We start from the raw sequence: 11,365 nt of genomic DNA on the forward strand, positions 1-11,365 counted from the left end.
TTTTTTTTTTCTGGAAGAAGGGATTGCAGAGGGTGTGTTAGTACAGGGGTATGGGGGTAGGGGAACTTTTCAGAATTTTTGGTAGGGGTGTGTGGCTTCGTACTCCAAATCCTGACCCTATTTCAGAATTCAGAACAAATTATGTAATTTTCTGGTATCCATTTTTAGACCTGGTCCCTAAATGTTGTATCCATCAGTCAGACCTGGTTTCTAGAATTAGACTTTCAGACCAAAATGGTTAAAATTTATACCCTATTGCAGAACATAAAATCTCAAAAACCTTTCCCTTTGGTGCCGCGCATACCTATATAGCTTACGAAGGGAACTAACCTTCCTTGGGGAGGGGGTTAACAAGCTTAAGCTAGTAAGTAGTATTATGTGCAGCACTTAAGGGTGTCAGTTTTTAAGCTGATTTGGTCTGATAACCTGCGTAGCAACAGTATTGTTGCTTTGTCAGTAAAATGAATCCACTACTGGCAAGATCAACCCATAGACAGGGACATGGGGTTACATTCATAACAATTATTAAAATCCCTGTCTTGGATGGGCAATGTTAGGATAATTAAATCTAAAATGATCACCTTTTGAGACTTTGATGTACCTTTAGGGCAAGATTGTTCGGAATTTTTACTGTTAGATGTTACTGATACGTCCAGAAAATGAAGTTGTGGTTTAGTTTAGAAATTTCTTTCATAAATTTGATCAATTACTGTATTTTTTATTTGTCTGTGTTTTAAAATGGTCTGTTTTAGGGGATCAAAAAAGTTGGGCCATTCCCAGATTGGTCTCCTGTAGGGGTTTAATTCAAAATTTCCGACGAACATCCCTGTCCCTTTCATATGAGAGTCCTCCCCGGATCGATCCTCGGTCCACTGAAAATATGGCTGATTCTCTCAGTACAAATTTTCCATCCTTGCTGTCTATTTCTTGTGACAAATTAATCGCTGTTAGTTGATCCTAAATGAAATCACCCTCCGTGTTAAGTGAGCGACCCCCTTGCATTTGATCTCAATGGTGTAATCAGCATAAGCTGTACCATTTTCCCGCTTCTCCCATGGGTTTGCCTGTGGTGTAGCTTTGAATGCAGGAGACCAAGGTTCGATTTTTTACATAGCAAGTTATGATCTTGCTTTTACACGTTTACAGCTCAAGTATGGTCAAAGACTGTAGTAACATCTGCGGTATATTTTTTGGGATCATGAGATATCAAAACAAACTGAATTAGGGGCGACTGGAAGTCTTTCATGAAAAATTGAACGATAGTTTTATACAAGTGCCTTCAGTGGCAATTTAAAGTGCGAGTCAAGATGACTGTTTATCTACCTGGAGCCGGTTGTTCGAACGGCTGATTAACGCTAATCCCCGATTAAAAATTAACCGAGGTTTGTATCTCGTTTGTTAAAATGTTTTTGAAAGCTGATTTTTAGGATAAGGTAAAGAAAAGTCTTTGCCAAAACTGAGGGGCAAAAGTCTTTTGGAATAATTATTATTGTTTAGTAATTAAACTCGAATCAAACTTCACGTTAACCCAGGATTATCTTATCGGGTTTTGAACAACTGGGCCCATAGGATTAATATTTCGTTTGTGATTTCCTGGAGATTTCATGAAACAGTGTGTTCATTCTGTGTATTCAATTTGCTGAATCCTATTTATATGGATCAACTTGAATCCAACGCCCTCTCCTCGCACCTAATGATAAACCCTTACAAGAGATATGTAGACGACATCTATCTCCAAACGACTAATGAAGAAACAGCTGACCACTTCCATAACATAATAAACAACGTGCACGAACAACACCGAATGGCCTGTCGCTGTCGTTGCTGGGCTTCAAAGTAACCATATCACAGGATGGCAACAGTTCTTTTGAATTCTACAAAAGGCCAGCCAAGAAACCACTATTTGTCCTCTATCAGTCAGCCATGCCCATGCCAGTCATTCGCAACGAGAGAAAACGCATTGAACACCGATGCTCCTCAAATATATCTACAACACAACACCTGGGCGCATTCGATGACATCCTTCGCATTAACAGTTACCCAGAGACTAGTATAGAGCGGACAAAACGCCCACGAAATCTTCAACGAAAATCTCAGCCTGCCGGCACGGAGTGGTCGTACCTTAAGATCCCTTACATTTCTGAACGACTCAATCACAGGATCACTAACCGATTTTTAGAAAGGAAAACATCCCAGTACGCGTTGCCCACAAGTCCTACACGCTCAGACAAGCCCTATCACACACCTCCACGGAGCGCAAATGCACCAGAGACAAATGCCTTATCGCTAACACCGGAGTATGTTTACGAAGAAATGCAGTGTACCAGCTCACGTGCAACAGCTACGATCAACAATACATTGGTAGCATAACACGCTTCATCCATGACCGCGTAAGAGAATATATCAATAACGATAACTCCTCCGTTAAAAAACACATCTCTTCCTGCCAGAACAACGACCATAAAGGTATTAACATCGAAATTATTATGAGCGAAAACGATCCCGCTAATCTACGCCTCTACGAAGCATTTTGCATCAGAAAATACAAGCCCACACTCAATTCCCGAGAGGAATGTACTGAATTCGCGGAACTGCTCTTTTAATATTTTATTTTAGAGACTACAATCCATCATTAGAACCTTGTATAACACTCACAGTTTATTTCTATAGCTTTCACACATACGTCACATTTTTTACACATTTCACCCTTCACCCTACACTCTCTTTGCATATATATATTTATTAAATTCTCAGCCTCAGATATTGCATTTCTAGCGTTCTGATTGGTTCACTAAATCTCGGTTATCAGCTCTTATAACCCAGCCATTAATTTTCGCGCGATTTTATTGGCTACTTTACGTCACGTGGTGCAAATTACAGGACAGTTATCACGCAATAACCCCCGCCTGCGTCGATATTTGCCCTCCTGTTATTACCATTGAAAAGAAACAAAGCCAGCGGAAAAAAGCCAGCTCAAAAATTTTTACCTTTTCATCTTTATTATTTTACATGGAGGAAAAACAAACTCGTTTTTTAGATTTCCAGTCATGTTTACAGCAAAAAGCTGGTCGCAAATGCTGTTCCAGAAAGTACAAAAATGTCAACGAAACATGCTGTCAACGTCTTTGAAGGTGAAGAAAGTTACGAGTAGACTTTCAGATTTAGTCCTACGCAAACTGAGTCAGTTTGTCAAATTTTGGTCCTTGTTTACGTCAATCGCACGCATCCGCCATCAGATGAGCACTGGCTTTTTTACGAGCGGTTTTCGCGCAAAGCAAAAATTTCTTCGGAAATATGTAGAAAAGAAAAGAAAGAAATACCAAACAATGCCATCTCAATATAAGAACAATAAAAGCCACAAAGTTCGGTATGACACTATTTAATGGTACGTATCTCTGAAGTTTCCTTTAAAATCTTCAAAATTGCAAGATTTTACATTTTTTGGATCACATAACAACAACAATAACAACCGGTTACCTTTAAAAATTTCAGGATGGCTTGCAAATCCTGGCGGTAAGAGGTTAAAGCCAATCGAAGAAATTTCTTAGGAAGAGCTTTATGCCTGCCTTTATGTTTTTACGCATTTACGAGGACTTCAGGAAAAGTTCATCTATGAAATCCCTACGAGCGGCGGCCATAATGTTCGTTTCCGTCGCTCGGCACCACTCAGCAAAACATTTGCACAAATGTGCACAGCTCTTTATACGCTTCTCAAATAAGCTTGAAGTTTAAAAACTTGCACTGAATGCTTGTCTCAGTGAGGTTGTGCCTCGTACACTTGGACTTGCCTGAAGTGTTTTAAATCGTCCGCGAGGAATTCAGTTTAGCATGAAAAAAGCCGTCCTAGCCCTTATCTCTTCCTTCGCTCGGCACCACACAGCAGAACATTTGCTCAAATGTGCACAACTATTACGCTTCTCAATGAGCTGGAACTTCAAAAGCACTTGAATGCTAGTCTCAGAATGGTTATAATTCGTACATTTAAACGTTTCTTGAATTTTAGATGTCCGACTGTGTCCGATTTTCTTCGCTTTCGATTTTTCATTCAACTCCGTTTGCAAAGCGCTGCGCGTGTCATGTGATCATTACGTTTCGCGCGCTTTGGTCGAAGGTTGCCTGAACATCCGGTCGTCTTAATTTGAAGGAAATTTTTCTTAAAATATAAAAATTCAGTAAACTTCAAAAGCAATATCCAAAAGCGTAGAATTTAATAAAACAATTATTCCATTCGCGCTTGTTGGATATGAGATTAGTTATAGTCAACTCGGCGCTTCGCGCCTCGTTGGCTATTTAGGTCTTAATTTACCATCTCATATCCAACGCGCGCTCATGGAATAATTGTTAAATAGCGCGCACGGAATATTTTCTCATCCCTGATGATGCCGTTGATCGGTGAAAGCTTGGATTTTAGTTTTTACTTTTAAACAGCAGTTGGCTAGATTGCAGAATACCCGGCCCACCAAATATCTTACTTGAAAAGCTGCTCCCGCAGTCCCACAGTCGTCGCGCTACACACGAATATACCTCGTTCTTTAATCCATGAACCGAAACAAGCACGAACCGAAACAAGCACGAACCGAAACAAGCAAATCCATGAGCCGAAACTTAGATTTATGTACCCATCGACTCTGGGACTGCGGGACTGCGGGAGCACTTGTTTTACACACTTCATTTAAATATTCATCGACTCTGGGACTGCGGGAGCACTCCTTTTTCAAGTAAGATATTTAGTGGGTCAGGTAAACTGCAATCGCTCCCAGCAGTTTAAGGCCTCAATTGAACAGTGTTTTTTTATTTTTAACCATGCTGCTGAAGGACAACATGAACAGATTATCAATTTGCTGAGTTAATTAGTAACACAATTAATATATAAAGTTAATGCCAAATCATCAGCTGAGATTAAACTTATTAACCCGGAATCAACCAATTCTGGTTTAACCCGACGGTTCCAGGCTCTGAAAATGAGAGCCTCTTCATTTCCATTCCTCTCGCCCGCTTCTTCGCGTCTCCTGCGACACACCGAGGGCCTGAAACAGGCTAATTCAGGTTGGGAATTTGCATAAACAATGATTTATTCATTTTGTTAGGTAGATGCTGGTACGTGTGCGTGTTTTTGTCTTAGTTGTGTCTGTCTCTTTTCACTGTGTTTTCCGGCCACAATATTGCAATTTATTTCATGTAAATTGACTTCCTTGTTCTTTAACTGTCAAGTTATTTTAGGAAGCCAATACGCCCTTTTTTATTTTATAAGAAACGTAATCCATTAAACTCGGCAACTAAAACATCACCGCATCATCCACCGGCGGCTGAGTATCTTTTGTAGGTTTCACAACAACAGCGTAAACTGGTGGTTTTTCTTCCTTTTCCGGATCATCGGCACGGTCGATAACTTGCGTCTCCGTGACAGAAACGACCTTTAGCGACACTGGTTTTTCTTGGTCCTTCGTTTGCGTTCTCCCTGCCTGATATTCTTCATCGGTGCCAAACGCTAAGGTCATCGATTGGATGCTCTCGTTCAAACTTTCCTGGTCGAAAGCGAAGTTGTCAAGGTCCATCTCCTCTGGTTCCCTTAATGGATCAGGAAATGTTGAGATGGACGGAAAATGACGGAGTGAATGACTCATGCTAATGGAGCCGTCATACCTTCGCTCTATAGCTTCCGTAATATTCCTGCAAATTAAAAGCAAAACGATAGTTCGCAAGAAACCCATAAACTGAATCAGGAAATCTGCTCTTGCCACTGGGAACAGCGCACCTGTTTTCATTGGGTAGGCCAAGTTTCGATTATTTTGTTCAGTTCGTTGAACAAACTTTGGAGATCATAGTCGGTTCTTGAAATGTCCAGTTTTTGGTAAGTTAAGCTTGTTAATTTATCGTTATCTACGTTAACTACGTTAACGTTGGTTATCATTCCGTTCAAGTAGTAAAAAGTTTGCAGAATTTTTCTTAATCACCTACAAATTTTGTTTCGTTTCTTATTCAGAATTATATGCGCCATGCTAGCTGGAATAAAAACGTGTCACCGGAATATTTGTGGTATTACATAGGGAGATGAGTCTTTCCTTTCCGCATTTGGTTACATTCATTGACACTGCAGCATGGAATGAAATTTACATACATGTAAAAGAGTTAACTAATTTTCAGCTGTGAGCATCCAAGTCAGAGTCAAATTCAATAACAAGCGTATTCACCAAAAAGGTTAGGTGCGGTTTAGCTTGGCTTAGGCGAGTTCTATTGAAAAAGAGTTAATAATAATGGTAAGTAAATGGTAAGTATAATGGTAAGTAAATGAGGGTCTCATTAAGGTTGCGTCACCCTCGGAGACCCAGGGTCAGTAAGTCCGGCTGGTAGCAGGGGTTTTCGAAGTAAACTTTCGCCTTCAAAAGTCCGGCCCTGCTACCCGCCGGACTAACTGAACCTGGGTCTAAGAGGATGAGGTTGCGTTCGATTGACCGTAATTCCGGAATCAGAATAAGCAGAATAGCTGTTGGTAAAGTTGGGATTACATTTCTGCAGCTTTCGCCGACACATAATCAATTTAAGAGCCATTTTGTACTGCCGTAACTCCAAAAACCGCTCATGAGGGATTTCCTGTAATCATTGTGTGTATTCCTATTCCGGAATAGGATAAATCGAGTGCACCCTAAGTCAAAACGTGTTTTATAAACTATGTCTATATTCCTTCAATTTGTTCTTAGTCTCCTGCTACTGTCTCCCAAGTTAGTCATAACAGTAGATAACTCGCCACAGATCCTATTTCAGACGAAAAGGTTACCGAGGTAAGATTAGTGTACGTACACTTACTTGGATTCATGAACTTGCAGTCTTTTCCTGTCCTTTTTATTTCTGTGACAGAGAACGATGCTGATGATGATTGCCACAAGAATTGCTACACCAATAACCGCTAAGGCGATAATCATGACGTCAGCTGAGTGAAAATAAACGAACCAATATTAGTCAATGTGAATTAACCAAGTGGGTAGAATACTATTTAAAATGGGTAAAGAAATAGATTCAAACAATTTAAAACTCTTGTAGGACATAGAATTCCTCCTGGAAGAAACACTGAAGAATTAAAATATCATTCGGCAAAATATATGCGTGCTCCAGCGTGTTATTTGATTTTGTTTCTTTATGCCAAGGGGTGCATGTGTTTAGTGTTCACAGTTTCAGAGATCTTTCAGTTTAACCAAGGGTGCTTAAATTTATTGTAAGAGCTGGCCTACAGACAAGTTTTTTTTGTGAAAGGTACGCCGGTGTACGCCATTTTGAAGGGCCGGCCCAACAATCTCTTCATAATATTTTTTAGGACGTTGTTAAAATGGTATACTTCCTTCTAAGGCTTAAATAATCATTCTTCAAATTAGAACGTTTGTGAATGGTCGACTAGTTTGAACATTTCTGACGAATGGAAAGCGTGCCAATTAATACTGAGACACGTAAGCTAATTTTGGAGCTGTTTGCTGAGTAAAACAAGCGCGACCTAAATTGTATACCGCCTACTAAGTTCTTTATGCCCTTTTCCATAAATCGCCATTTACCCGATCTAATTTTCAGCCCTCTAGCATATTCAAGGTGCCGTGTAAACAGGAATAGAATCTGAACCGAGACCACACCGTGAGATAGGTCTAGCCCTGGTTAAGGGGAAGGGGGGGGGGGGAGGGGGTAGAGGGGTATTTTCATTTTCTTGCCCGGAATTATCATGCCTGGTTGAATAACCGATAGTCTCCGGGAAAGCAAGCAATATAACTGTCATCCTTCTCGGATCTTCTCGCCAGAAACCTGTCATTTTTATTCTTCTGTTACTTTTTGTCTCACGAAAATATTTCCTGGTGAGATTTCTTTCCACCAAAACTATCTAAGGTCCAGTTAACGAGCCAGTGATAATAAAAAAAAAAAATGGATGGAAATGTCTACTACACAACGTAAGATTTCTCCAGTTTGTTAATGTAAATACATCAAATTTATGTTGTCCTCTGCCAAAGGTTAAGTGCGTCAAGAAATACTCACAAAAACACCAGGAATCCCAAGTATTCTGGCTACATTTTCTCTTGTCCTCCAATGACTCTTCACACTTTGCTGACGAGCGAATGCATTGCCTTGCTCTGGTCTGTTCGCCATCACAGGTTTTCGAGCATTCACTCCATGAGCTCCAAGGACCAACATATTGGTCAGCTGTTGTGAAAAGGAAAGAAAGAAATCATTTGTTATTGGGACTCTACAGACTGAAAATCGACTGAAAAGTTAGAATCAGCGTGTTTTGTACAGCATAATTTAAACCACGAGACCAAATAGAACATAATATTGCTCGCATGGCTTTCATTCGTACAAACCAATACTAGGATTTACTCCACAGAGTAAAGGGGAGCTCTAGCAACGACGGCGGTGATGGCAACGAGAACAGGGGGAACGTCAAAAAAAAAAGCAATAGGCTTAATAACCAAAACAACAACTCGGCACGTGCATTACACTTTTTGGTAAATTTCTTTGCCCTCACTGCATGACTAGCACGTGAAATTTCTTGATGAGATGTTTTATGGAGGACGTAAACACCCGACGACAATTTTTTCTTTCTATTTCAGTAAACTTGGTCTCCAAGAATTCAACCCCAGGAAATTTCACCTACATTTGACATTTAAAGCGAGTTGGAATAATCGCGACGACTTTTGAAAAAACACAAACTCGTTTTAATAGTGACGTCGTTTTCGCTGCCGTCGCGGTCGTCATCATAAAGCTCCCAAAAACATTTCAACCAACTTGTTCGCTATTGTTCCTCACGAGTGCTAGCTTAATAAAAGAGCTAGCAACTGCCATTCTTACAGCTGCAAAGTCAAACCTTAAGTTTTATTGAAACGAATTATAGGCTGGGGTTGCCGTTCGACAGTGGCAACCAGATTGAGAAAATTTAAGCATTAATCACATCAAGCTTACCGTTACACCTAGCCTGCGAACGCAAACGCATTTCCGTGTGTTGCTGCTCTCCGCTGAGAGACGCGACAGCCGGAAATACGTCTGCCATGGTCTGTGTTCGCAGGCTACATTAGACCAGGCTGTCTTAGGTTATTTTGAAGGGACATTTGTGTGAGCAATGAAACTGCTATCGAAAGTTCTGGTTTATCTGTTTCGATTCTTAACTGATTATTCTCGCCTAGTGCACGTCCATTCACTGGGTGGACAATTTTCGATAAGAAAGGAATCAAATCGTATTCTCTTAATTTTTGATCTGGTATTGCTTGGCTTACATTCTTTCACAAAATAACAGTGCTATCCCTCCGAAACCAGACATAAATTTTCCTGTATGACCGTGTCTTTTACGAAGGTTTGAGTTGTATCTCATTCCAGTCGCTTCAACCATGACAAGCTGTAATTTTCTATCTCAATCAGTTTCGAATAATGAAGGCCTTAAGAACTTATATATATACATATATATATTTTATTTGCTTCAGTTGAGTAACATTAAGATGACCCAAATGTTAAATACGATGTGGATAAGTAAAAATCCGGGAAAGCCGAACTATATAATAATCTTTGCTCCTGGAAAGTTCCTGCCCAAATTTGCTGTGGTTCAACTAATTTAACAGATCAAGTTCTTGAAATAATTTATTTATATGCCTCTGTTCTTTATTTCAACCAACAGTTAAAAACTATGAGCTTCTTTTTGCCAGACGCGCCGGGTAAACCTTATAGTTAGAACAATCTAGCCTTATTTGCAGTTGTGAACGGGGCAAAAATTTTTGAATACGCTCCTTACTAGCAATATGTGCTTACTGATAAAGGTATAAGTGATTTTAAAGTGAAAAAAGTTGACTAAAATCGGCTAGATATACCTCATGCGGAACTTTATACTAATTTAACCTGTCGCTTGCTCAAACAACACTAGCTATTCAATCGATTGAGCGATGCGTGGAAACCGCGTAAGGAACAAATTGACATATCAGTGCTTTCTGTGCCTGATAAACGATTGCCTATAGTAGATAAAGGAGTCATTTGCAAGCAGACGCATGCACTTGACTCCAGTCTTGTACGGTTCCATGGTCGAGTTATGTAGGCTATTTCATGTTAAAACAGCAAGTGACACCGCTTCGAAGGCCCGGCCGGTGTAGATTATCGAGGTATCATTGCACGTGTTAATGAAAACAGGTGTCCCCATAGAAAGCGTCACGATTTAGGCCGCGGCGATTCTGTCAATAAAACGGCCCTAATTTGCCGAATCCCAACTGAGCAGACCTTTCCACGTTCAAGGGCAAATTAATCTTCGAAATGAATGTATAATTGAAAAGCACTATCGTTTTTTATCTTACATGGAAATTGACGGCAGAATTTTGAATTGTAACTGTAGTCCAAATGCTTTACAGATTCACAGCTCCGAGTGACTGTTAACTTTCTCACTCACTGATCATGGCCTGACCATATAAACAATAATTCACAGCTAAAGGATAAATTAGTGTGTTAATGAATATAAGTGAAAATTCACTCACCAATTGTTGAAGACAGGAACACAGTTTGCAAAACTGAAACAAGAAGAGTCACCAACCATGTCCTCGTCGAACAAAAAGCCATATCATACAATTTAATTCCTCTCAGAATTCAGACAAAATCTGCCTCCAAACTAAACTGGAATGGCAATAGTCGATCGATGAAAGAGATTGCTCTAGTTAATTTGCAATTCGAATCGATGACGGCCACAGCGAAATTAATCAACCAAACAGAAACAGTTTCCGTCCTTTTGCGACAGTTTGAGCCTTATGGGCTCAATTCAATCCACGTGTATTACAGTAGCAACCGTCTTGAGAAGCACTCCTGAAAAGGCTCAAGATTTTAACTAACTCCGTTATTTTGGCGAACGCTAGCTGTTTTTCGTTGTGCTTTCGTCAGAGCAATCCAACCATTCACGGATGGAAAGAAAAATACAAAGAGGAAGTTTTTGCCCCAGGGTTTGATGGCTTCTAGAAATAAAACTCAACAATAGCGTTGCTCAAGCATAACTCCTGACTTTCTTTGTATTGCGGCAAAGCTTGGTCGTCGAGGATTCATGGCCTTTTTTTTCACTTCTGGAGCTTTCCATTGCAGTTTTATGCATAAATTCCGCTTGTGGATACAAAGATTGTGCGATGAATTACCGTGAAAGCATAAGAATTAACATTTATGCCGTAGTAACCATAAAGTTATGTTTGGGTTATCCAGAGCCGCGCGTTCATTCTAGATTGCGAGGAACTTGGAACAAGTAATTGTTTTCATACCGAGTCTACGTCGGCTGAGGAAGAAGAGAGGATCTGGGAATGAGAAATTAAAAGACAGTCGCAAAGGTCGGTTGCTTGCAACATTGGAACGCTGTTAAGTCTTCTTAAGATTGTCACGCTTAGAG

General features: G+C 40.1%; 2 protein-coding genes across 2 annotated transcripts in view; one reads left to right on the forward strand and one right to left on the reverse strand.

Moving 5' to 3' along the window:
- LOC146482885 (uncharacterized) overlaps positions 1-11,365 on the forward strand; it is a 65,413-nt gene that overhangs the window by 16,120 nt on the left and 37,928 nt on the right. The gene's annotated exons all lie outside the window — the stretch shown is intronic.
- On the reverse strand, positions 2,593-11,135 carry LOC146482886 (uncharacterized). The gene is made up of 4 exons (XM_085106504.1): positions 10,479-11,135; positions 8,011-8,175; positions 6,805-6,928; positions 2,593-5,670 (listed from the first exon to the last, which is right to left on the reverse strand). The coding sequence occupies exons 1-4, from the start codon at positions 10,558-10,560 to the stop codon at positions 5,277-5,279; spliced, it is 765 nt and encodes a 254-aa protein (XP_084962630.1). The 5' UTR covers positions 10,561-11,135; the 3' UTR covers positions 2,593-5,276.

Source organism: Pavona decussata, unplaced genomic scaffold (assembly GCF_977016875.1).
Source record: "Pavona decussata unplaced genomic scaffold, jaPavDecu1.1 SCAFFOLD_41, whole genome shotgun sequence".
In the NCBI taxonomy this organism is placed as follows: Eukaryota; Metazoa; Cnidaria; class Anthozoa; order Scleractinia; family Agariciidae; genus Pavona; species Pavona decussata.

Bases quoted from the DNA above. Each gene is read 5' to 3' on its own strand.
- LOC146482886 (XM_085106504.1), bottom strand. From the start codon at position 10,560: ATGGCTTTTTGTTCGACGAGGACATGGTTGGTGACTCTTCTTGTTTCA. The intron at 8,176-10,478 runs GTGAGTGAATTT...TTTTCACAACAG, and splicing joins GTTCCTGTCTTCAACAATTG to CTGACCAATATGTTGGTCCT. The intron at 5,671-6,804 runs GTAAGTGTACGT...TTTAATTTGCAG, and splicing joins CTGCAAGTTCATGAATCCAA to GAATATTACGGAAGCTATAG.